The 27,934-nt window shown below is 42.4% G+C and overlaps 1 protein-coding gene across 1 annotated transcript; it reads right to left on the reverse strand.

The window, feature by feature from the left end:
- Positions 1-1,027: 1,027 nt before the first annotated feature.
- Positions 1,028-27,823, reverse strand: carhsp1 (calcium regulated heat stable protein 1). Its single transcript, XM_066642586.1, has 4 exons — positions 27,654-27,823; positions 8,998-9,235; positions 8,269-8,391; positions 1,028-1,846 (listed from the first exon to the last, which is right to left on the reverse strand). Exons 2-4 carry the CDS (start codon positions 9,198-9,200, stop codon positions 1,684-1,686), a joined length of 489 nt encoding a protein of 162 aa, XP_066498683.1. The 5' UTR covers positions 9,201-9,235; positions 27,654-27,823; the 3' UTR covers positions 1,028-1,683.
- Positions 27,824-27,934: the final 111 nt, after the last annotated feature.

A 27,934-nucleotide genomic window follows, 5' to 3' on the forward strand; every position in this document is an offset into this window, starting at 1 on the left:
TTACATTCATATTTGTTTATATTTATTTTTATTTTAAATGTTATATATTTTAAATTTATTTTATTAATTTAGTTCCAAACATGTAATATTCCTTGTTTATTTGAAGGTTGTTTCAGTTCGTTTCTAACTAAGCCCACATATTGTTCTTTATTTATTTATATTAGCGCTAAAACGCTAAAATTAGAGTTTAAAACGCTTAATGTCCCTGTGGAGGCTGACGCACAGATAGAAGCCTAACCAACCTTCACAGGAATGATGTAAAATATCTTTGGCTCCTGAGTTATAAACAGGACAATTGTGTGAAATGTAGGGCTCTGGAATTCGATCCAGTGCAAATAATTAATCTATTTTGGTGTCGTTGTGTTTAAATGACAGCTATGAGCTTCTGGTGCTTCATAATCCATATGTACACAGTGTGATCAACACTGAACTGATATCTTTTGTCTTTATGGACTAAATAAGGTCATTTTACTTCATGTGCAGTGACTGCAGTCATTAGTACCACGGCTCGCACATTATAAGAGTTTTGGCAAAAGGCAGCTGGCTTCTACGGAGCCCCCAGAGAATCAATTCCTTATTCGTGCGCACGAATAACTATTTCGTTCACTAGAATTAGCTAAATCGTGTGAACGAATTGTAAATCGTTCACTCAAATTATTTTTTTTTTTACCCATGTCCCCTCCAGGGCTCCGTACTCACCTCCTGAAACACACACAAAATCACATTTCTTATCTACTGCCAACACCCACCTGCTGCCCAGATAAACAGGTTTAAACCAAGTGTGTGTACCTGCACAATGAGCTTTACATTTTCTGAGGGAAACGTCCACTTTTAAACTCCACTGAAAATCCCAACTCTGCGCGCGCTGAAACCTGACAAACAACAAAAAAAAAGTAGAATTATATTTTTTATAAAAACCACTCACACAGCTCAACACGTCACCAAGGAGATATATCGCCACAATATTTTTACAGGACGAGAGATGCCTTCAGCTTTATCGTCACATTAAAAACGAAAGACGATTTCTAACAAACTAACAATAAAGCCTTAACTCATCTGATGTAAAGAGGTCTCTTTCCTGCAGTCGCTCACCCACAAAAACAACACGCCGCTAATAAACCTGCGCCATGCTGAGACACAAGGGTTAGTGTGTGGCCGGGAGTGAAGACGCCTCACGGCACATGATGACAAAAAAAATAATAATTGGAAATAAACTCACAGAAGAATGAACAATAAAGGTAAGTCTTCCACAGTGTTTTATTTCTGATGCCACCTACAGTCCAGATTCCTCAATGTGTCCAGATACTTAAGCCCTAATTCAAGCCTATCCAATAGGAAAAGAGCTGAGGGACATTTATCAATGTCGGACTTCTCTGGCTGATTGAGCAATCTGAAGTGTTGTTCCACAAAGCAGGATTTAGGAGTTCGCTAGACCGTTCAGAACTGTCCAATAGGAATCTGTCACAGCTCCGGACGCAGCTGACGGGCTAAACTGAGAAATCCTGATTCGTGAAACAACTGAAAAACCACCGAGATGCCCTTCAGCCTCAGCTCACACCCCCACCACCCCAAAAAAACAGAAACAAAAGCCCAAAAAACAAAACCCACAACAGGTCCACCTCTCGTTTCACCATTAAGAGCTTCACTGATATTTTCTGCTGTTGCATTTTTCTTGTTTTTACTTCACGAGTTGATGACCGTTCCAGACCAGGTCTCGTGCTTGGTGCCTGGCGCTAGATGAGTGATGGTCACCTCCACCGCCTGGATCTTCTCATGTTTGGGAGGAATGGAGCAGATCTTGTAGCTGACCTCATCACCCTCCACTGGAACATACTCGCCCTCGATGCTGCAGGAACAGACAGAGAGAAGAGTTCATTCATCATCTGGTGCTTCTCCAGTGGTCAACATCTAACCAATGAAAAAACTTGTGTAGGAAGCTTTTAAGAGAGAAAAAGTCCTAACTGGACCATGTACAGTGAAGCTGACATGCTACAGCCTGTATTTGTAAACATATTTACAGCGACTAGGTAGGGGCTGACCATTATTCTGAGCATTAAGGCTCCAGAACTGTGTTAACAATCAACTGAACAATTGTGTTTTCAGCTCTACACACCTCTCACCAAAGGCTATAACATCAATCAAGCGGCCCACCCACGCCTGCACCCACATTAATGCATCTCCTCAGAACTCGAATCTCGGATTAAACCAAAATATCATGAACACAGAAGGCATTTACTGCCGAACTAACCCGAAAACGTCAAGACTCACAAAACTGAAAACTCCCAACACCATCACAACACACCACCCACTCGATCTGAAGCACTTCAGTGGAGTGAATCACTCTTTCACACACTAACTCAGTAACTCTGTGCGGCGACAATCTGATCAATTGTCCTGTATTTATTACACAGCACTGGGGAAATGTCAGAGACATCTCTTTCTCCGTTTCATTTCCAGTCAGAGACTGTTTGAAGCTTCGTGTCCTGCTTTTGGTTTTTAAAGAGATATCATCATATACACAGCACAATGTAAATGTTTGGAAACTAGGCCTGTCACAATTTACTGTCCCAGGAATGACTGTGGTAAATTATATTAATGAGAGTAAGACCATTTTATGCCACTAATGTAATGATAATAGCATAACAGTACAATACTAATCCTTTAAGGAGCTCTTCATTTTCATATTCTGACATTGAAATTGGAACAAAAGAAAAATAGTGTTCAAATATCTTATAATAATTAAACAACTGAAATAACTGTTTTTAAATAAATACAGAAATCAGAGGGGGCGTCGCGTGACCCACTGGAAGATGGCTGCTTGAGTTTTTGCTCCGCTCCGTTTAACTTTTATTTTCGGTACTATCCTCGCTAAAATTGTTGTGAACACTAATTAGTTGATATTAAGTGTGATTTGAAATGTCAGAGAGTCAGGAGACACGAGATTTTCCGCTGTTTTCGTTTACTAGGCCGCCAAGGGGGCCAAACAAAAGCCCGCTAAACATGAATCACCTCAGACGCCATTAGCATTAGCATCTCAAGAGGATCTGCAGTCTGAAAAACGCGCGCTCGGCTCTCGATTGGACACTGTTGGTGGTCGCCTCGACACTAACTTCTAGTCTCTCTTCTCGCTGTGTGCAGCTCTCACTGATTTAACGGAAAGAGTTGCCTCAAGTGACGATCTGGAGAATTGCGGACGGCGAAAAAATATCAAAATTGTTGGCCTCTCACGCGGAGGGCTCTGTGCCCCTCGCTAAACTCCTGTCCACAAGATGGAGACGGCTAGAGGTCGCTTTTTCTCCAGATCTCTCACTTGCCTTGAACGTGTTTTTGACACAATTTTTTAAAATATTTATTTGTTTATTTATTTTTAATTATTTATCTATCTTTGTTTTAAATCGGCAGTTTTTACTTCTCTCTTTCTTTCGAGATCTGGACAAACGTTGCTTTATTGTAAAGTATCGGAGCGATATTTCGGTTTGTTTTACTTTTGTCTCCACATGTGGAATGTGGGTTTTCTTGGGATTTTTTTACTCTGGGTTTTCTCTTTGCGGTAGAGGTGGGCGGATCGATCCAAATATCGATACTCAAGCTTTTTTTTCTCTCCCGCTAAAGTCCGTGGGTGTATGCCGTTATTTTTGTGCCACCATTCTGCACGCGCGCGCGGATATTTTTGAGCGAGCAAGGAGGTTTCTTGAACGCACACTACAACATTTGCTCTCCTGTCCTACGAGCAATGTCTCAGACCCGCGCTCTCGTTACACACTTACAGCCATTACAATATGCTTCAGTTTCAGCCAATCAGAAACGTCAAATAACAAAGGTAATTTCTGATTGGATGGCTTGACCGCCAAGTGGGAAGGACATACAGGCCGGAGACCAGTAAATAACTTTCTAAAGGAAACTTAATACTGCAGTTCAAAAACTGTTCATGTAGAGCAGGGGTCGGCAACCTTTACCACTCAAAAGAGCCATTTGGACCCATTTCACACAGTTAAACAAAAAACACTGGGAGCCACAAAACCCTTTTGAAATTATAAATGAAGTAATGCGCATAACAGGGTTTTTTGCCTTTGTGCTCTGTATAAACAAACTACACTGTGTTACATCAACACAACTGAGCAACCCTCCTGAGTTTTACACACACTCACACTCAAAAAACACAGGAGGTCAGAGACATCGCACGCACAGAAACCTTCTTAATTGCTCAAAAATATCCGGGCGCACGCAGAAACCTTGCTCGCCCAAAATATCCGCGCGCGTGTGCAGAATTGTGGCACAAAAATAACGCCATACGGGTGAGTCAGGGTTTTTTTTGCAGTCACACCCTGATTATTTGTTTCAGAGACTGGATATGAACGATTCTTTTAAATATTTAACTTGGAACGTGAAAGGTTTGGGGCAGGTTTTTAAAAGGAAGAAAATTTTAACGTTTCTTAAAAAAGGAGGGAGCGTCAATTGCTGATTCAGGAAACACATTTGTCAGAAGTTGAGCATCTAAAACTTAAAAGAGATTGGGTTGGACAAGTGTATTTTGCATCTTGTAATTCTAATTCGAAGAGACGAGGCGTGGCTATATTAATTAACAAATACTTTCCATTGGGGTATGATTATGCCAGGCGAGAGCTAAGCTTAATTTGAACCACACGATTCACATAAAAAATTACTGTTATTCAAAACAGAAGTTTTACGAATTTGGCAACAAATCAAGTCGGCTTCTTGCACACCAGTTAAAGAAAGAACAGAATGAAAGAGCTGTTAAATCTTTAAAAAATTCAGATGTTTCCGTTTCATATGATCCTTCAGTTATAAACAGCTCTTTTCAAAGCTATTATCAGTCCCTTTATAAATCAGAGAATACTGCATCAGAGACAGATATTTTGTCTTTTCTTAATAAACTACCTCTTCCTGTATCAGAGGGTGATACGGCTGATTTTAATGCTATGTTCTCTCCTGAAGAGGTCTTCCAAGCATTGCAAGCCATGCCTTCTAATAAATCCCCTGGTCCTGATGGCATTCCACCAGAGTTTTTTTAAAAATTTGGCCTGAACTTCATCCAATTTTACTACCTGTTTTTCATGATTTGCTTGAACACTGTTCAGTGCCTGAAACTTGCAACCTGAAAATGGCAACAATTTACTTAATTCTGAAAAAGGGTAAAGACCCTCAGGACTCTGCATCTTACAGACCGATAAGTTTGTTAAACACTGATTGAAAAATCTTAGCTAAGGTACTCGCCCGTAGATTGTGGGTGGTACGGCCAAAGGTAATTAAACCTGACCAAACTGGCTTTGTGACAGTGAGGTATGCCTCCGACAATATACGCCGGCTACTAAATATTGTGGACTCTGTTAATAAATCTAAACACCCCGCCCTTATTTTATCATTTGCCTCACTTTCGCCACACTTGAGAATTTTAATTTAGGACCAAATTTTATTAATTTGGTTAAACGTTAATATTCTGACCCTCAAGCCACAGTTCTAACCAATGGACAGATTTCACAGCCTATACACATTAAAAGAGGCGCAAGACAAGGATGTTCTCTGTCACCCTTAATATTTGCTTTGGTGATCGAACCACTGGCCGAGTTGATTAAAATGGATGTCAGTATTTCAGGTATTAAAATGGGAGATGAGGAACATAGAATTTCTCTTTACTCAGACAATGTTTTATTATTTATGTCTAATCCTGTCCAATCACTTCCTGTAATATTGGATGATATTGCTCAATATGGTAGATATTCCGGATACAAAATTAACCTTTCAAAATCCATGGCATTACCGTTTAATGTCCCTGTTGGTTCATCTGCATCTTCAGATTCTTTTCTAGGGGACGGTTTCCCATTTCACTTGGCTATTAATGGTTTTAATTATTTGGCCATTTTTCTAACACCAAATCTTAAGAATCTCTTTTCCAAAAATTATTTGCCCCTTGTGAATAAAATTAAGATTGATTTGGATGTTTGGAGCTCTTACTTTGGCAGGATAAATGTCTTGAGAATGAATGTTGTCCCTCGTCTTCTATATTTATTTCAGTCTCTCCCTTGTTGTATATCCAGTTTATTTTTTAAAGACTTAAATACTCATTTTTCAAAGTTCATTTGGAATTATTAAAAACCCAGACTTAAATTAGCTAATTTAATGAAAGGTGGTGTACCAAATATGCAATTACCTTACTGGTCAGCTCAGATTAAACACGTCCTCAGCTGGTGCGCCAATAGAACTGACTCATTATGGGTTAATATGGAGTCCATGACACGCTTCCGTCTTTCACTTCACCTCTTACCATTTATTCATAATGTGGAAAAATTGAAAAATATTTCTGGTTCTTTTGTTGTATCTAACACCCTGCTGACTCGGAAAGATGTTAAAAAGTATTTAAAAATACCCCAAATGTCCCTCTGTCTTCCCCACTTGCACTTAACCCTGACTTTCCCTCTCAATTGCATAATATAGGATTCCTCAACTGGTTTAGACAAGGAATTACACAGATCTCATGTCTGTTTTCAAACGTTTTGTTGTCCTTTTTTATATATTTTGGAGAAGTATAGTTTGTCAAAATTAGATTTTTTTCAGATATCTTCAAATCAGACATTTTATCAAGTCTCTTCTAGGAACTGACAGAGATGGAACAGCTCTTCAGCAAACAGTATGACTCCAAAGGCTGATTTCAAAAATATAATGTTGTTAAATGAATCTCCGTCTTCTATCCTCAACTTAAAGAATATTTGGGAGAAAGATTTAGAAATGGAATTTGATCAAGATTCATGGGATTCTGTTTGTTCAAATTTGTATCCTAAGTGTACTTCTCTCGGTAAATGCTTGAACTAAACTTTAAAATCATACATAGGGTCTATTTAACACCAGTACGACTACAAAAAGGGAGCCACTCCCTTCTTTCCCTCTACTTTCTTTAGCTCAGCCCTGAGCTCTTCCACTTCTTGACTTTCTGACTGTGGTTGTCTTTCTCTTTAAGGAAGGCCTGGTACACCTCCATCTCCATCTGACGCAGTTCTTCCAAGTCCTTTACCTTTTTGGCCCACCGCCTCTTCTTCCTTCTCTCTTCCTCCAGGCGTTCTCGGGCCTCCCTCTCTTTCTGCAGCTCCCTGAGCAGAGCTTTCTTTGATTTCTTCTTTTTTGGCCACCAGGCCCTCAGGATTTGAATCAACACTGCTGGCATCCTGACACAACAAGCTTCAGACACGATGATCACTGACTGATGTCAAACTGAATCTGGAGTATGCTCACGTCTGGAGACGTCACAACTTCCATGGCAAATACAGTGTACACGCTTAGGTCACAGAAGCCTCAGGAACTCTGACCCAACACTGGCCCTGGAGGCTTCCGGAAACCTGGGTGTGGCTGAGGTGTCTCACTTGCTCACTCATTCCCTACACACTATATGGAACACTACATAGTGCCCTAATAAGGGGAAAAGGGGGAACTCACACAGGGACCCTGTCATATAAACAATCAGTGCACACATCAACAACTTGTCTACAAGTAAACTCAACTTAAACAACACCAGTGCTTTAACTGTCTCTGGACATAATAATTCAACCCCAAAATCAAGATAAAACACAGTATAATCAAACATTTATAAACAGAACCATCTGCTCCAGCTGCTTCGCTCCTGTCCTCCATCTCACAGTAAACTGATCTGAGAGAAGCCGCAGCGCACCGCGGTACTCTTGCCCTGCACATACGGAGCAAATTTTTCCAATGAGAATTCAGATAACACTACAAAATGGCTGACACCCTAAATACTGCACTAACCAGTGCGTAGGGTGTGAATCCAGACACAATCCGTCAGAGCAGATCAACACTGTACACACCCCCAGCAACATCCCAACCACCCCCACGACAACTGTGTCTGGAGTTCTGCTGTTTGTTGGAGAAAACTGTTTTACTCTTAGTACCAGGGCTATTCAATTCAAAATAAATCAGCTCCATATTAAACACTCAGCTTTGTTCATCAATGAAAGCCTGAGGAATGGGTCTGAAAGAATGTGGAGGAATCCACAAGCCCTTACAGAGTGTGAGAAGCAGTAAAAGCAACTTCGGCATGGAAACAGATTAGTTATCGGCTTTTCTGGCTGGATTTTTTAAAAATGTAAGGTCTCCGACTGTAGCACGGCGACACAAAGGACACTATGGCATTTCCAACACTAGAAAAATAAAACCACCAGCTGAAAAGAGTGTATATTTAAAATTAACATATTTAGATACTTAGAGAAAGACGGAGGGGATGAAAAGTGGGTGATCACTCACTCTGAGATGTGAACGAAGACGTCAGCACCACCGTCCGATGGCGTGATGAAACCGTGGCCTTTAGATCGAGAAAAGCATTTACACACTCCACTGAAGACGGGGCCCTCTGAGGCTCGTAAAGTGCTGAAACAAACACAGTGTATTTCACTCTTCAAGCCATCGTGACACCGGAGAAGAAATTTCAATCCTGTGTTTAAGAAGATGGATGGAACTTAAACTTTTAACCAGTTTAAAATGATTCAGCAATGTTTACGAATTTAAAAAGAACATCCACGTTTCCCTGTGCTCTTATTAAAACTTTACAAATAAGATTTTACGCATTGCTGCCCTTATCCCCAACATTATTGATATTGCCAAAGGCTACAACACACGCACATATAACATTAGTGTGAGTTATACTGTGGTCCCATTGCTGTGTTTATGTCCTGATGAGAAAGAGTAAATAATGAAATGATCAAAGGCAAATCTGTAACCACGTTTCTCATTTCCTTACAAAGGCCCACTGGCAACTGCAACTCGTTATTTTGTCCACATTATTCAGCACAGGACATGAACAGGGAGCACAATTACAGGACTCTACAGACAAGGGGGACATGGAGCTTGTATTGTTTAATATAAATAATGTTCTATAAAAGCTCCTTACTTCTAATATTTTCCAAATGATTATTGTGAAAGATTGCAGTACACTACAGGAAGTGGGAGGAGTGACTTGCACCGCAGCATACTCACGCCGAGCAGGTGCGGGTTCGGCGAGTGGGCAGGGGGCTGGGGACCAGGTAGCCCCTCATCGGTGAAGGAGAGCGGTCTCTCTGGCGACAGGGAGGCAGACGGAGAGAACTAGGAGATATCGGAGAACTGGGTGATGCTGGAGATTTCGGGGACAGAGGAGGAGTGGACGGAGACGGTCGAACGGGGGATGTTGCTTCGGACATTCTGCCAGCTGGACACCTTCAGATCTGCTACAGGTCTGAAACATAAAAATATACAAAAAAATTAATAAATCAGAAGAGCTGCACCTTAAAGGGGACGTCTACAACTGTGGGGAAACACTGTCCTCTGGTTTGTTTACAGTCAGAAGTAGTGTTTTATATAGTTGGACTTGGATTTTATTCACCGTTTGAATTACCACAGAAACTCATTTCGTATCGAGTTGTTTAGTTTTGTAGCACTTTGGGTCTGTGTTTACTTTCATGCACTTAGCAGTGTCCTGAAAACCGGTTACTGTTGCGCTCTAAAAGCTTTAAACATGACTCACTGCAACCCTCTAGTGTTGTGGTGCACGTGAAAGATAAAAACACACTTTGTTGTGATAAAACATTTAGTGAAAACAACATGATTATACAGCACCATGCAAACGCTTTCAGAACCTGGGAATACATGATTTAATTAGTTATTTATCTGAGCCATGACTTCATTTGTTTAAAAAAAAAAAGACTTAATATTAGAATAAATACATAACTTAATTTCCTTATGTAATAATATTTTTTGTAAATGTGTTGGTTTAACCCTTTCCCAATCTTGCCTCGTGGCTGTTAAATCAGGTGCGCTGTGGATTTTAAAAAATCCATTCGACCAATGAGAAACTGCTCTTCACACTCCCTCATGACAATACTTTTAAGTATGTTTTTGTATTTATTGTTTTATGTATTTTATATATATTATCATTTTCTATAGCACCACGCTTACTGAAGACAAACTGTTTTAAACAACAACAATAATCTTAGGTGCCTAAGAACGACTGTATAATAACTGTGACAGAGGCATGAACAGGGCTTTATGTAAAGTTTAGTGTTTTAAGTAGAAACAGCTCATGAATCACTCTCCTCCAAACAACCGTATCTGTCTTCATCAGGTCAAAGCATCGACGTTTCAACTGACAACACCCTGCAGATTTTCCAGGAGATTAGGCCGAGAGTCTTTTCTTTTCCTCAAAACAAAAACACAGCACCACATTCTGCAGTGATTTTTGAACAGAGACATGCCCTCTGTCCCGAAACAGGTCATACCTCCAAAGGGAAGCTCAGCAGATGTTTCCGAACTTAGCCAGATTTCAGCGGTTAAAATGTAAACAAACTGAGAGCGCTTTTGTTTGGAGTCAAATTCCGTTTTCAAGGGAAATTTAAAAGTCAATTTTTCACACTTGCAGGGAACGGAACCAGACGTCGGCACTTAATCTCAACAGGGTTATGAACACAGAGGGTAATTAATCTAAAACCAATCATTTTTCTTCAATATTTACCATTGTTTCACCATCACAAACAGCATAAACTCAAAAGAAACCAGTAGCAGGGAGTAATTCAATTGCTGTTTTTGTGATGTAGAATCGACCATTTCACAGCACACCTCTGAATTATGTCTGAATACAAGTAACTCCCCTTTAAACAGGACATAACTGGATGATTCCACTCAATTAAACAGGAGGCTCAAGACCAAGCCGCACTGTGATGTGGTTTCCCAGCATTTGATTCAATAAATATCCCCTGTATAAATATTTAAAGGCATATGATTACTAATGAAAGATTTGGAAAGCACTATTTGACAACAGGATATTAATAAGTCTTCTGGATATTACCCAGCCATGTCTGGATGCTACGTCAAGCTTTGATTTTCACGGTCTCTGAATCTTAACCACAACGACACTGAACAGAATCTGCTCTGGTGGCCGCGAAGAGAGGCTTCTGTTTCCTGTGGTAACAATATCTTCGGCTGCACAGACGCATCAGGTCCCATTTACAAGAACAACACACGAGCAGAGCTTGGGGTGAATCTGGGACAGAGATGGTCTCTCTCTACAGCGCCTGAGGTGCACTCATCTGGAATCGTCCCATCTTGCTGCTGAGGGATGGAGAGGCAGCTGTTTAAGCGGCTGACCGCTAATATTCTGGCACTGGGTGAGAGCTGTGAGGCGGTGAATGTTAACAGGCTTTGGGCCGCTGCGGGTCAGCGGCGGAACTAATCTCAGGAGGAAACAGTAACGAATTTATAATCACTCTCCACCAGATCGCTGTCATCCTCTCAGCTCTGATGATGCCCATAAGCTTACTAGAGCTGGGCGATATAGCGTTTGTTAACACTTATCGTGATACCGATATCAGTTTGAGATTGGCATTTCGGCCTGACGATATAACAATAACATCTTATTAAAGGCTAAGCAGCAGCTCTATGAAAGTGTCAAACAAATAAATACAGTGGAGTTTGAGTTCCTAACTTGTGTTTATTGATCGTCAGAAAACATGTTATTTCTCACTAATTGAAGGAATAAGGTTTAAAAGATCGTTGCCCCCCCAGCGGTGTTGGGAAACTCTAATAGGCGTCTTGCCTGTGACGTAGATGGTGGACAACACTCTAGAAGCTGCACTTAATTTAATGCAAAATGAGGAAAAGGTGTGTTGTTTTTGGCTGCAATCATTCAATGTACAGTGGGACATCTGTGCACAAATGGCCCAAAGATCCCAAAATATCCAGAAAATGGACTAAATTTGTCCACTTTAAACGGGCACTTTGGAAAGGACCCTCCGCTCACTCCGTTATCTGTAGCTCATTTCACTGGCGCTTTTCCAACAATATGGGCATGTAAGGACACCAACGAAAGGTGTTCAAGAGCCTCTGTAACATGGAGGTAAACAGGGTAAGGACACTCACTTCGCCTGCTTTAGTTGGTGTTAGTTAACGTTAGCTTGACTCGCTAAACTCGGTGGCTCAGATTATACTCGGCTACGTAGCTGCATTACGGAGGTTTATAGTGTCGGAGGAATTCGAGTTCGACTTCGATCACATTTACAAGAATAACGGTACCTCTACATTTGAGTTTAGCTTATTGCTAGGCTATTGTCATGAATAATGTTGGTTATTTAGCTAGATACTGTCATAACAGTCAGTCATAACGGTGTTTTACCGCGGCGTTGTTCGGCTGTTGTCCACCAGTGACGTCACGGTCGCGTTCGAGAATTTCCGTAGAGAGCTCGGGTTTTTCCGTCAATTTAATAAAATTGTCAGTTTTAAAGCAAATTAAGCTGCTATTTTCATTTTAATTCATACTTATATATGTCAGGAACTACAATAATGTGAGATATTCATGGAGGACCATTAAGTGGTGCTTAGCCTTTAAACCAGGAAAATAAATAAATAAATAAATAAAAAAAATAGAAAAATAGAAAAAAAACCATTAACCATTATTGTCTGTTTGTATCCAGTTCGGGGCTGCGATGTGCCCAGAGCCTACGCAGATTCACTGGGTGTAACACAGGAACACACACTGAGGTGGATACCAGCCCATCATAGGAATACTCTTTAATCCTTCTTTGGACCAAACAGATACAGAACTCAGATCAAGAAGGACTAACATATAGATTCTACACAGAAACAGATAAAAAATACTGTGCTACAATTAAGGGTTAAATTTATACCTGTTTCTAATGCACCACTAAAGACTAATGAATAAAACAAGCCCAGTCTGTAACTCTGGAAGGCAGAGTAAATATGAAAGGTGTGTGTAATATATTTGAGCTGGACCCGAGAACCCACCACAACTCAAAATGCAGTCCCTTCCCTGAGTTTCTGTGCTATGGCAACAGCCCAAGTCTCCCCCTGGACACCACTCGAGAAAGGCTCTCTTTGTACCTTCAGATTACATCATTCACTCCAATTACAGCTTTTCTCCGTCAGGCTCCGTGTAAAGGGCTTTGCATGCAGCCTGCCTTATAAACAGCAGTGAAAGCCTGCCCCAATTACGCCACAGACATTGTTCGCTGCCCGAGAGAGAGACACGGATGGACGCTTCTCCGCCTCATCTCTGTTAAGACTGGTGGAGTTATAATAACACTGCGGAAATCGGTTTACTGAGGAATATGTTAGTCTAATTTTCAAGGCCTTCAGCACAGCTCCTGAAGGCCTCAACAAATGGAAGAAGCTAACAGAGATCCCTTGTTTGGCACAACCCCCAAAAATATTTAGTTGCTTTAAGGGGGTCCAAAGGGTTAACTGGCAGGACCAGGGACCCCACAGGACTTCCTGTATTTTGCACCTTGTGCCAGACGTTCACAGAGGATCTCACACACATCTCACAGACAGTGAAGGAGTGGGTCCCACCCATGACCTCGAGACCATGCAGCGCCACTGTGCCCCATGTTTGTTTTCAGTGACAGCTTAGCAGTAAACGTGAAATGGTTAAGCAATAGCCTTCAAGGCACAGCTCCACTGGCCAGCAGGGAACACCACAGTGTGGTGCCCAATCTCACCTTACTGTCCTGATTTCACTTTCCAAGAACCCTCGAAACCAGGGGAGATTAAATCAGGATTGGGAGGTAAGCTAATGTGCTAACTGATGTCCATGCTTTCATAAACACATACATGGCTGTAGAAATGTGCAGATTTTGTCTTATTTTGTCTCATGTCTCAGGCAACAAAATACATATTCTACTCCCTGTGAAGCAGTAAATCATTCTGTAGAATCACTAGTGGAATTCGTACAAGTGAGATTCTCCTGTAAACCAAACTTAACTGATTAAAAAGCACTCAAAACCTAATGAAGGCCAAAGCTCATATCACCTCCTCCAGAGCTAATCAAAGTAAACCCCCACCCAGAGTGGCATTCAGACCCCTGGGATAAGGTCAGCTACTCCGGTAATGGAATGTTCCCTTCCCTACCATGGACCACCGATAGCTGCTGAAAAGTCTGCCTGCATAAGCAAATAATTCTGCCAGCTTGGCTCTTCCTAGCCCACTACAATAGGAGCAGTAAATCACAGCATAATCAGCACTGCAAACAGAGCAAGCTGCTATGAGCACACAAAGCCAGTCGGCCCGTCCAGAACGACAAGTCCGATTGCCTGAAGACTTAGAGAGGGGACGTACCCCCCCCACACACAGTCCAGCATCTTAATGAAGCATCTGTGACTTGCTTTGGTCAAAACACCATGAGCCCAAGAGTGCCGTTCCCCCCTCTGTTTATAACAGCCCTGTTCAGAACGGACAGGTTTCTTTAAAACAACACTAGGTAGTTTTTTTTAACCTTAAAATTACAGCTTCAAAATAATTGTGACGCTCCACTGAGCTGTAAAAGTTAGAAAGGTGCGCCTGTCTCAGCACTGCAGAAATTACACTACGTAACTTTCAGAGGAGGGTGGGAAACCAGTCCCCACTCCCTCCAGCTCCCCTTTTATCACAGGACAGTAGGGGAACCCAGGAGCAAAGATACCCAACCTACCTACTGTTACTTTAAAGAGTAATGAGCCACTGCTCACTATGCCCCGAGTGCACAGCAGAGAGGAGCGAGGCGCCGAAAATCAGTTCTCGTTCTTTTTTACTAAGTATTCTTAGTAAATGCTGCACTCGTTGGGTCCGTTTTGATCCGTTTAACCTCAGCTTTTTGCTCTCACATTAGTGGTGGTCCCCGTAAACAAAGAGGAGATAGCTAAGGACTTGTTCTGGTAGTTTACGGCCATTTCCACTGGAAATGTAACGAAGGGCTGTATTTAACCTTGACCAAAGGGACCTTCAAGAAACTAGTTTATCTGAGAGATGAATGAAGCCGCTCCTGTGAACACGACTTTTAGGTGGGAGTCGCAATCACCTTCCCCTCAACACTTCTTTATAGCCACAGCTCACAGACTGACTTCAAACAAACTACACGTTCAGTATTTTAACTCTGCCTTCGATCAAGCTGAGAGAGGACTCTGGTCCAAATATAGTGCGTCTGCAGCGTAGAACACAACAGGAAATGGTTTTACCTCCCTTCCTTTCCTGCTTAAACAGCACAGTAGTGTATAGACTGCAACAGAAGTCCACTCACTTACTCAGGGAAACACCTACTGATCCGTGAATACGACTGGGTGCGACTCTGTTTCTGTGGGAGTTAGATATGGAATAAACCTCACCTAGAGGAAGGGGGAATTCACCGTAGTAAAATATAGGGGAGTTCCCAAAACAGGACGCGAGGAGCTCTTAACCACCACCTGACTTGAGTCAGATTACTGAAATTGGGGTCGGTCAGGAAGCCATAAGTAACCACAGTGTCAGATTTAGCCCTACGTCACAATCATACCCGAAACGGCCAGGGGTTTGTAGCTAGAAAGTCATTTGAAAAATCAAAGGAATCCAAGAGAATAGTTCTGTATTTTCAGTATGTTATATATGTTGTTTTTCTATCTCTCTTACACACACACACACACACACCTATGATCAAGCACCTGGGAAGCAATGATCCAAACACTGACAGATGCTGCATGTGGTGTACAACAGTAACTTTGCGTCATCAAGCAGTTACACGTTTGATTATCTCTGCCACTACACCCAGTGTGGATTAAATCTCCAGATGCATTTTATACACACACACACACACACACACGCCTACTGCCCCAGGGACACTCCTCCCACCTGCAGCAGTGTGGGCACTTTTCCACTGCAGGGTGCCTGCTCTACTGGTGTTCAAGTGTAAAACTATGGAGAGAGATTAGTCTCGGAATACTTTACAAATGCGTAAATGTTAATCCAAGTCACAGATATGTTTCACTGTTCACCAATGAACACATCCCACTCTGTGTCTCACAGTCTGCTGTTTGCACAAATACAGTTACATTCATGAACAAGTGTGTTTGGTTTTCAGAGATATATCACAGTTCATGTGAAAATAAATACATTTGTTTAAATTTACATTGCAAATATTTGTGAAGTCGAAGTCTCAAATTTAAAATGTATTTGTAAATTGTAGAATCTGCGTTTGTGGATCAAGTTTCTCACGTGTTTTCCATGACGTGCATTTGTTCATTTCTTCTCATGGGTTTTTGGATTTTGAGTCTTTCCTTTCGCATTTCATCCGCTCCAAATACAAATGCAGCCTGATCCACAAATAAGGCCGAACAAGCCACCGCTAGGGGGCACTGTTGTTCCCTCCCAGTGTCTCAGGACTGACCTGTTGCTCTCAGGGCCGCAGCAAAACAACCCCCCTGTAGGCGGGACTACGACTCCATTGGCTGCTGCAGTAAATGATATACAGCTAACTCTGGCTGCTGATTGGCTAAATAAAAGTGATGACCAATGAGAAGCGTATATTCTGTTTAGGAGCCGTGGGGTATCTGCCCCTCCCCCCGGCTGAGGGAGAGCATCTATCTGAAACAAATCACCAGTTTTAACAGTTCAATCTCGAAATTACGAAACATATCAGTCCAATAATCAACACGGCTTTACTCCAAATACGGGATGATTTTAACGTACCCTAGTCTGCAGCGAAATTAGGGAAGTTCCGCTGGACTTTAGGGCACCTTCAAGTGTTCCCCAGTGATCCCGCTCCTAACGGTCTGTGATATGAAGCTGAATTCAGCGGCTTTGGTGGCATTTTGTTCAAACCTCCACATTAAATATTGCGCAAATGCGTCTCCAGTTAAGTCGTCCCCACACGTCATAAAACAACAGTGCCCCCTAGCGGTGGCTTGTTCGCCTGCGGGCCTCATTTGTTGATCAGACTGCTGTGTGTGGAACGGGTGAAATGCGAGAGGAAAGTCTCAAAATCCAAAAACCCGCGAGAAGAAATGAACAAATGCTCGTCACGGAAAAAAACTCGTGAGTGACTCGATTCACAAACGCAGATTCAACAATTTACAAATAAATTTAAAATTCGAGACTTCGACTTCACAAATATATTCAATGTAAATTTAAACAAATGTATTTATTTTCACATGAACTGTGATATATCTATGAAAACCAAACACGTGTTCATGAATGTAACTGTATTTATACAAACTGCAGACCGTGAGACACAGAGTGTGATGTGTTCATTGGTGAACAGTGAAACATCGGTGACTTGTGTTTAATTTGTGGATTAACATTTACACATTTGTAAAGTATTCCGAGACAAATCTCTCTCCGTATAAATCTGCCTGTGTGAGTGGGATGAAACAATGTGATTGCTGTGGTAACTTGATTTTAAAAGCAGCAGTCTGTGTTGGATGTCTGCAAGTCTCTTTGGACAATCAGCACTCTAACGTTTACACGTCATGTTTAGTTCCTACATGTCTCGCTTGCGAATAAGGAGCTGCTAAAAAAGTAAGCGAGGTATGTGTGCGCACCTTACTTAAAATATATAGTGATTTGAGCCACAAACAATTATTAGAAATAGTAAATAAATGAATCTGTTCATGCAGACGCATTCCTTTCTTCAAACTGGTAAGTGTTAAGTAAGGAGCGAACAGGATGTAGCAAAGTCCTTTAGTCCTCACTAAACTGCAGTGTGAACCCAAAATTTAATCGGACCAAACGTACACAACATAAAACACAAACCTTGGTTCAGACGCATGTGTGAGAAAATGCACTTAAACTCGCAGAACACACCCTCAGTTGTAACGTAATGTAAAGACGGGGAGCTTCTGAACATAAACAAACCAGAAAGAACTGCAGTTCCCCCCCCAGTCATAGATGCCCCCTTTAAGGTTTATCTGCCTACATTTAGAAACCCTGCTTTGTTGAATACACCCCAGGTCTCGCACAGTTGTGATTAGTCCAGTTTTTATTACCTCAGTATTATCTTATATCACACATATAGCACATCTGTATCATCACATGTCCTGACACGCAAGTGGAAGTGTGTTTTTCCTGTGAGAAAGAGGTGAGAAGTGGGGTTTCCCAGTGGGCCCATGAGCAGGAAAAGAGGCAGAAACACGGGTATTAAGCAGGAACAAGAAAACAAGGATGGAAATCAAAGGGAGAGAAGCCGGAGCATTCACAGCTGTCAAAAGCAGCAGCGAGAAAGAAAACAACACTCTGTGGAAATCATGATACAGCTTTTATTATCATCTGCACCACATCGTTTACAACTAGGGAGACATACGGTGAATTTGAAACGGCTGTTTAAAAGCTTCTGCTGTTGTAGAGGAGTCTGCTTGGAGCTGGATGAGCAGGTGAGAACAAGTGTTTTGGTGTTTTTTTTTTTTTACTGCTGCTTCATGCTCAGAGAGCAGGACACAACTCAACAGATGGAGCTTTTGAAAAGTGGGGAAAAAAATAACAAAACCATTAGCCAACACTTGGAGTCTCAGGAAAACGGTTGAAGGGAAAGGCCTGGTGAATACGAAGCATTTATTTTGGTCTGAGACGCTGCTTCTCTAGTGCGACCCCTAGTGGCAGAATGTCAGGTATATGACCTTTAAGGACAGGTCAATTGTTACTTTACCACATCATCTGAACCATAGAAGTGCTCCAAAATTAAGTGGAATTATATCTTTTACATTGACTTCCACTGAAAGAAAGAAGGTTTTTATACAACATACAATATCAGGCCTTCAGTGCAGCTCCTGAAGCCCTCACCAATGAGAAAATAAACATTACAGACCACTATTTTTACTTCCCAGACGTTCTCAGACCTTCTCTGGTACCCACTGAAGCACCTGTGCTCAACTCAAACACAGATGAGAGGCGGGGGAGGACACATCGGTAAAATAATTATCTGAATCACCTTCTCGGCTACAGTCCTCAGGGAGGCCAAGCTAAACGGAGATAAACTGAGGAATGGCAGCGATAAGGAGTCAGAACAGTAAACACCAGAAGTCTCTCTCTGAGGGCGCACACACACACACACACACACTTCTCCATACAGACCCCAGTCTAAGACGAGCCTCATTAATTTATTCTAATTCATTTGCTCTGACTGGATTAGGCTGTCTTTACAGTTCAGTCATAAATGAAACGGTGACCTATATCCGTCTGTAATGTGAATGAACGTGTCCCAGAAACAGCGCACTGATGTGTTTTTGAGGCTCTTTTCCGAATGGGGCCCAAAGCCCTGAGTTTATTTTCAAAATTAACTGTTTATAACATTTTTCTTTCTTTCTATTTTATATCGTCTTAATTATTCTTCTTCCACTTCGTCTCGTTTCTACCGCTTTAATATCTCCGTACTGTTTTTAAACTGCCGCCGTGTACAAAAGGCACTCTATAAATAAACGTCTTCTAAGAGAGAGGCCAACATCAAATACTGGGCGTGAGTTTATTGACGTAAAAGACATTAAATGATCTGCCTCTGAATGTGGATTGATACAGAAGGCACGTGTCCTGTTTTAGTAGTGTGTTATCACTGTCATACACTTGGGCACTCAGCAAGACTTCCTTGTAGGTGTAACTCCTTGCGAAATTAACTGAACCCAGACTCGACATTTTACAACTTGCTTAAAGGACGGAGAGTACGAGCGCCCGCAGTGTTCTCGCTGGGTGAAGTGCCCTTGAGCAAAACATCAAGGCATCAACCAAATGCAAATGCCTGTCTAACAGGTCGTGCTGTATACACTGATGTGGCACAAGATCAAAACCACTGCCACGTGAAATGAAGAATACTGATTGTCTGAATGCAGTTGCACGTGTTGATGGCGGTGCTTTTCTTTTCTTTTGCTCATAAACAATCACTTCTTGACGCCGATGTTGATCGCAGTAGAAACGGGCGAGAGGAAGACTTCTAAACCCAGCTTTAGACAGTGAAGCTAACACAAGTTCAATAAATATGATTTAAAAAGGGTCGGACGCCTGGTTCCTTTCACATCAGCCCACCCTGAACATCTGTTTACGTTTGAACAGGACTCAGTATTGATCTCGGTATCAGGGCGCCTTGTTCTGTCTTATGATACACATTCACGCTGGGCAGATCAGTTCGATTGTTTATCCTGCCTCCGAGTGCATGCTGGGTCCAGGCCTCTCTCTTCCGCTACACCGATCAACAACCTGCAATCAGATACGCTCAGATTTTCAGCACCGTTTGCTCAACAAACATTTAATACTAGCTAAACACACAGGTACTACTGACAGCACAATAACACAAAGGCTGGAAGTCTCCATCGCACACAGAGTTTAATAACAGACCAGGCTTACGTTTCCTCTAAAGTCAACCTCAATATCATAGTTCCCACAACTAAAGAAGCGTGGAGGTCTGTCTGTCTCTTACTCACTCACTCACACACCACAGTTAATCCACAGACTTCACAAGAGGATCACCAACAACTTGTAACTATTCGTTTATAAATAAACACTTAAAAGTTATCGTTACACTTATATAGCGCCTTTCTAGACACCCAAGGACGCTTTACAATCTACACTGCTCAGAACGCTCAATCCACACACACACACACACACTGGCGAGAAGCGGCAGCCAAACGCGCACAGCGTACTCTCGACCACCTGGAGGACTGCATCGGGCACTAGGATTTCACCCAGGACACAGCGCCAATCCATATCTGGGCACACACACATTCACTCACAAACCAGGACAGTTATTAAAGAGAAGCCAATTCAAATACCCTACATGTGTTTGGACTGTGGGAGGAAACCGGAGACCCCGGAGGAAACCCACACAGACACGGGGAGAACATGGAAACTCCACCCAGATGGGACTTGAACCCAAGATCCCAGTGCTGGGAGGCGAACGTGCTCACCACTAAGCCACCGTGCCGCCCGACCAAAGCAGTAAAAGGAAGGCAACGCAGTTCTTAATGAGAACGTCTGTGACCTGCTTTGGTCGAAACACCCCAAGCCCCACAGTCTGAAGAGCCCTGTTTAGAACGAACAGTTTCATCACCTGTTCCTTTAAATAGAAACGAGCCACTCGTTGTTAACCCTGACTCAAGTGCACAGCAGTGGAAAGCAAAGAGCAGAAGGTCTGGGTTTTAGCCGTTTACACTTTGTACAATTTTACTCAGTGCTCTTATTTCCCCGTGTTTTTTTAACCTCAACTTTAAACACAGGTCCAACACTGATTGGACTAGTCTCAGCCACAGACGCTCCGTCCACAAGTTGACGAAGTCTGAAGCTGCTTCTCAATATTGACGTAATTGGTACCACAGACTGGGCATGTTCAATCTCCCAAGTATAGAATGACACCGTACGGTCAGAACTTTTCTCTGTGGCTGAAAAACGCCATCACGCAGGGGTTGGTGCGAAATGCATTCTGGGATATCTGTCCCTCTCAAGTCTACAGAACTCATGTCTTGATAAAATGGGTGGAGCAAAAACACATCAGGGTATTTGGACTGTACTTGGCTAGACTTTTAAATAGAACAGTACATGGGAAGTGACTGATGATGTTTCCCAAGTCCACAACAACACAAGTACAGACAGGTTCACGTATACAGAAACGGCCTTGTTGGGTTCTGATTGGCTATGAGCCTCCTCCTACACATCAGGCCAAAATAGCAGACTTGTGAAGGGTCAGTGACTCGTGATTGGTCCTTTGTCGTGTCAGTTAAATTCCTTTTCCTGCAGTAGTAGGCGGTCCATGGCCAGGGTCAGTAGTGAAAGGTACTAGACTCTCACTAGGGAGTCTGGCAATGCAGGACTATGATTATAGAGACTCGGAAAATTCAAAAGTCTCTGGACCTGACATCAGAACCAGAGCAGGATCAGAACAGCTGGTTTTAGCCTATGATTTCTAACAGAAAATGGGGCTCACATTTGTTTCACAGTGTGTTGGGTTGGTGGGGTCCAGAGCCACACTTTAAAGTGCATAGGCACTGAATAAGTGTTTCAGAAAACGTCCCTTTTGATATTTAAATTGTTTTCAATTTGTTTTGAAACAGGGCAGCAGTGACGCTTAGGGTCCTGGGTGAAACCTTCTGTGGTGTTCTCTCCGTGTCTGTGAGGGTTTCCTCCCGCAGTCCATTGTGTGTCATAGCTGTATGGGAACGTGTAGTGCTCTGTGATGGACACGCGTTGTCCAACGTCTGTTCTTTTCTGGGTCGGACATAGCTAAGTGTTCTCCTCCAAGCGTGTTGAGCATCAATGGCCATGACGACTTTGCAGAAGTGGTGGATGGAACAGGGAAAGACTAAAACTGGGGTGAAATCTCATGACTATGTGCTCGCTGATGAAACTGTGTGCAGTACAAACTTCCAGCTCAAGATCAAAGCTATACAAACATGAAAGCACATCCCTCCTCTCAGAGGGACCAGGGACACATTATTTCAGCACAGAATCGTGCAACTTACAGGTCTACAGAGAGAGCAAGAGGTCCTCCAAGAGTCTGTTGACTCGATTGTGCTCCAAGGAGCTCTTTGAACACTCTGCATTTACATTTCAATGCTCTCTAGAAGCTACAGGATCTTAGAATAATTCACATATCTTATCATTTCATTACGTTTCATGCACACATTATGGCAAAATTACTTCTGATATTAAGGGCATCATTAAGGAGATTGCTGCAGTAACAGCCTCTATTCTGTGAAGGCTTTGCCGTACACTAGATGATGTAACATTTGAGAGCTTCAGTGAAGTCAGGGACTGGATAATTTTGATGATTAATTCTAGTATTTCAATGCGCTTCATCCTAAAGGTACTGGATAGTGCTGCATTGTTCCAAAGAACACCGTTCCCCTGTCCCTTTAGGCACTGTAGGTCATTTACGTAGCTGTTAATCACTAAATACAATGGTGTTTGAAGACTGGGCTCTGGATTATGTTTAAAAATGTCTGGAGCTTCACAGATCTAATTATACACTACACAGACTGGTTTGGCATTCGAGCACAAGAGTTTCCATAAGATAAGTCACGCCCACTTTACTGATTCAGCCTGTCTCATCACTAACATTGACACTGGTTCCCAAACAAAAGGTGAAGGTAAAGTGAAGACCAATGGAAGGGAGCAAAGGGCGTAAACAAAGTTCCAACACCTTTTCTTTTAGGGTTTATTTTTATTTAGCAGCTAATTAATCTCATTTAACCCCCTACAATTCAAACAACCCACCATTTTAAGAGCAGGAGGTGTTAACCAGTGCTTAACGCTTAGAAACTCCTTTTTCAACGGCTGGACCTTCAGCTGAACCATCAGTTGCAGTAAAGTGTAGGCCACAGTCAGCCATCGTGTGTTTACCAAGTTCTACACACAATATTGCACAAGACTCTAAATGAATGACCCTTTGCCTAAAAGTCTGTACTCTAGTTTATCTGGCTGGGGCATGGGGGGAAGAGGGAAACGACCCTGTCTCAGTTCATTCCCCAACACCCTACGACCTTCTGTGAAGTGCACATTTCTGAGACGGTGTTAAAGGTTACACACGTTAACGTAGTATTTTTACATTAACATTACAGCTTTAAAAATTACTATGATGCTTCACTGACCTGAGAACAGAGCCTTTGTCATTGCTAATATGGCCTCAGCACTGCAGAAATGGCACTATGTAACTTATGAAGGAGTGTAGTGACTGAGAGCACCTTTAAAGACCATGTTTGTGATTTTAATCCAGTACTTTTTGTTTGTTTGTTTTTTTAGAAAAATCTGTCTTGTTTTCGTGCTGGAAAAAGTTGGTGTTTATACACAGCCATGGCTCAGTAAATGGGAAAGAACGGTCTCGGTCTGAAACGGCTTAGGCGTTCTCCATGTGGTTCACTGGAACAGATTCAGCTGAGAAACAGCTGAGTCGTTTGGACGGTGGAGAGACCTCAGAACATTAAAAAGCATAAAAATGGTTTAGGACGTTGTTCTATTCCTCCTCATAGGTGGGTAATCATGACTTATTTTTGCTGTTTCAGACGTATTACTGAACTGACAGTGAATCTGACTCCACCCGCTTACTTTCTATGAAAGCAAACACAGACTGTAAATGCTACAAAAGTAAACAGCTTTAAAAAGTTACAAATGAGTTTCTCTGTGCATTTAAGCAGTGAACAATACTTTAAGACGAGTTAATCTTCAACCACAAACAAGATAAGTCAGATTAGAGGGAGTTTGTTTACGTTCAATCGTCTACCTTACCTTTAAAGGATTAACAGCGGCGGTAAATTCAAAGTCTTGATAAATATAAAGACGAGATTTTAGATTCCGCCGTTTTTAAGAGACATTTTTCCCCAATGGTTGTGTGTGTCACAGGACTGTAGTGGGTTGTGGGTAATAACCACCTTTGTGAGAGAATCCGGCCAAAACAGGAAACATATTCCTCCAGATATTACAGCTACACAGTTACGTAACTGACCTTGACCATAGCATCTGTTCACCTTTAACAGAATCCTCCAGCTCTGCGCCAAACCACTGGATTAAAGGCCGATGAAGTTACAGAAATGGAGATATTACAAGCACAACACAAACATAAATGTAGAACACATGAAAAAAAGAAAATCTTATATTTTGGTCAGCAACTGACCGGCCGTTAACAGTGCACCATTACAGAGTCTTCAGTGCTCTTACTGTAAGCATTACTGTTCATATTCCAAGCACAGGACTGATCTTTATAACACATTTACTTGGCTTAAAAACAGAGTAGGCACTAGGTGCAGTGTCAGTCTGTGAAGTAAACAACGCGAGTGTAATTTGACTCCTCATACGAGAGAGGGTAAAGGAATGCAACCTAAATTTCACCACTTTGGCTCCGTTTTCTGATCAAGCGCCTTCAGACAGAACAGCCCCAAAACGCCTTCCTCGTTAGTTTTCACTGAACAGCCAAAGACACTTCAGAACATCTGGGAGACATTAAAGCAATGTATGTGGAAACCTATCGTCTCCCTACAGTCTCTTTGTCTGAATCTCTCCAAACAGAGCGCTGGACCCAACTATATGTGAGAACACAAACAGGAGGTTAAGTGCAGCAAAACAGATGCTGATAAATACAAGCACTGAGGGGGTGGGAGAAAAAAAATAATAAAAAAATACAAACAAAAAAACCCCAGAAAACCAGAACGAAGAAGGAAGAGAACCGAGCAAAAACGGCTAAAAACCAGAGCTTCTGCTCCTCGCTCCTCACTGCTGTGCGCTCGGGGTCGGGGTGAACAGCGAGCGGCTCATTATCATTTAAAGGAACAGGTGCTGAAAGAGGGCATCCAAAAAGAACAGGTGGTTTGACCACTGCTTACAACATGAGGTACAGCCACATGTTCAGATGTTCATTAAAACCACAATGAAATATCTGAAGATGAGAAACAATTAAAACACAAATTCACTGCATTAATCACAGACTTCATAAAGGAGGAGGACAAGAGCGCTCTCTGCAAAATGAATGGAGATAAACTTGAAATGCTAACCATGGCCTCTGTTTATGAATAAAAATCTATACTTTGGTTTCTTTTTTGAGCTGAGAACAAGGTGGATATTTTATTTACATATTTTTTTCACAATTTAAATGTTAAATGCTACAAATTATCCATGCACCTTACAAATTCACATTATTCCCTTATTTAAAAATGACTACGCCTTTAGTTTTGGGTTTAGATCCGTCTCCAGTTAAAAGACAGGCTTTGTAAGAGAAATAAGCCAAACATTACAATAAGAACAGTGTTCCAATTTATTAATTCATTCATTCATTCATTGTCTGTAACCCTTATCCAGTTCAGGGTCGCGGTGGGTCCAGAGCCTACCTGGAATCATTGGGCACAAGGCGGGAATACACCCTGGAGGGGGCGCCAGTCCTTCACAGGGCAACACACACAGTCACACATTCACTCACACACTCACACCTACGGACACTTTTGAGTCGCCAATCCACCTACCAACGTGTGTTTTTAGACTGTGGGAGGAAACCGGAGCACCCGGAGGAAACCCACGCAGACACAGAGAGAACACACCACACTCCTCACAGACAGTCACCCGGAGGAAACCCACACAGACACAGGGAGAACACACCACACTCCTCACAGACAGTCACCCGGAGGAAACCCACGCAGACACAGGGAGAACACACCACACTCCTCACAGACAGTCACCCGGAGGAAACCCACGCAGACACAGAGAGAACACACCACACTCCTCACAGACAGTCACCCGGAGGAAACCCACGCAGACACAGAGAGAACACACCACACTCCTCACAGACAGTCACCCGGAGGAAACCCACACAGACACAGAGAGAACACACCACACTCCTCACAGACAGTCACCCGGAGGAAACCCACGCAGACACAGAGAGAACACACCACACTCCTCACAGACAGTCACCCGGAGGAAACCCACGCAGACACAGGGAGAACACACCACACTCCTCACAGACAGTCACCCGGAGGAAACCCACGCAGACACAGAGAGAACACACCACACTCCTCACAGACAGTCACCCGGAGGAAACCCACGCAGACACAGAGAGAACACACCACACTCCTCACAGACAGTCACCCGGAGGAAACCCACACAGACACAGAGAGAACACACCACACTCCTCACAGACAGTCACCCGGAGGAAACCCACGCAGACACAGAGAGAACACACCACACTCCTCACAGACAGTCACCCGGAGGAAACCCACGCAGACACAGGGAGAACACACCACACTCCTCACAGACGTGACGCCCTTGTTCCAATTTAATGATCCTATAATCTAAAAAATGTAATGATTAAAAAGCTCTAACCCCTTTATAACTAGGTTCATGGCTTTCATGGTTTTTCCTCCTCCTCAGAATCTTGAAGAACATGGAAACACCAGACCGAAGATTAAAGGATCTCTGTGAGAAAAATCAATATGAAGAGCTCTCGGACTTCCTCGGGGGAAACTCCATTAACAGCTCAGTTTCCCCTTCTCGCAGACTATTAGCGTTCACTCACGTCCAGCTTAGGGTTAACCCTCCCAGCCTTCCCTCGATCTACACTTCTGTGGTGGAACATTGCTGTGAGAATCTGATGGCACTCAGACACACAAAGCTTGAGGTCAGGTGTTGATGCCAAACCCCACTCCGACACATCACAGAGGAATCAGTTTAAACATCTGTTATTACTAACATTCAGACACAGAAAACACTTAACACTGCACCATTTCATTTTATAATTCACTCTTTCAATGATGATGTAATATTATCTGGACATAGTAGGGCTTTATAGGAAGAAAACATCCATTTTAGATTCTCACAGTAAATTCTGTGATAACAGGACCTTTGTTGGCTGTAACTCAAGGCTCTCACTAAAACAAAACTTTGACACACTGTTACAATTAAACCAAGAAATAAAAAGGTGGAGACAATTTCTCTTCTTCTAAATGTTTAAAAACGCATACTTTTGATCAAACTGAACTAAAAACATGTTTTTTATCGCTGTTTGTGAAAACAAAGCCCAGCTCTGACCCCTCCCTCTACTTTAAATCGAAACTGAAGTACAATAAACTGTTTTTATTCCCTGTATCATACACTGGCACACATCTGTAATAGTTTAAGGCGGCTGTTTAAAAAGGTTGAACGTTAAATTCGCAATTAAAGGGGAGAATAACGTGTCGTTTTCAGATATCTCCCTTTAATTAACGAAACCTGCCTCAAGGTAAAAAACGCCAAACACAAAAACACGAGCGAGACCCAAAAACCCACAACGTTTCTTGCTTGAATTATCCGTTCCACCTTAAAAACTGCAGTAAATAACAATACGTTAAGAGTCAACCGCGAGTGGAGTCTCAGACACGAACTTTACCACAAACGGGTTTCTGAAAGCTTTTAAAAATGTTAAATATCTCTCTGACCTCGTGGTAACTTTCGTCGGAGCGAACACTTGAAGTCCCAGTGGCGGATTAAAGCGTAGAACGCGTTGAAGCTTTGGTTTATTAATGAAAATAATTAAAAAATCAATACAAGTTTAAGCGCGGGAGCCCGCCGCCTCTTTCCGCAGGGCGCCGTTTAAACACAGAGCTCAGTCCCCACTTCAGAGCTTCGCACGGGCGTGACGTCACGAGAAGGCTCTTACCGTAATTGTGCAGATATTAGCGCCTCCGAAAATTTACTTTTAATAAGGTTACTAGCGTTT

The sequence above is a fragment of the Hoplias malabaricus genome, chromosome 13 (assembly GCF_029633855.1).
Source record: "Hoplias malabaricus isolate fHopMal1 chromosome 13, fHopMal1.hap1, whole genome shotgun sequence".
NCBI lineage: Eukaryota > Metazoa > Chordata > Actinopteri > Characiformes > Erythrinidae > Hoplias > Hoplias malabaricus.

What these genes read in the sequence shown, in the direction of transcription:
- carhsp1 (XM_066642586.1), bottom strand. Translation starts at nt 9,200, where the DNA reads ATGTCCGAAGCAACATCCCCCGTTCGACCGTCTCCGTCCACTCCTCCT. An exon ending in CGAACCCGCACCTGCTCGGC is followed by an intron (nt 8,392 to 8,997) that starts GTGAGTATGCTG and finishes TGTTTGTTTCAG; the next exon opens with CACTTTACGAGCCTCAGAGG. An exon ending in GTCTTCGTTCACATCTCAGA is followed by an intron (nt 1,847 to 8,268) that starts GTGAGTGATCAC and finishes CTGTTCCTGCAG; the next exon opens with CATCGAGGGCGAGTATGTTC.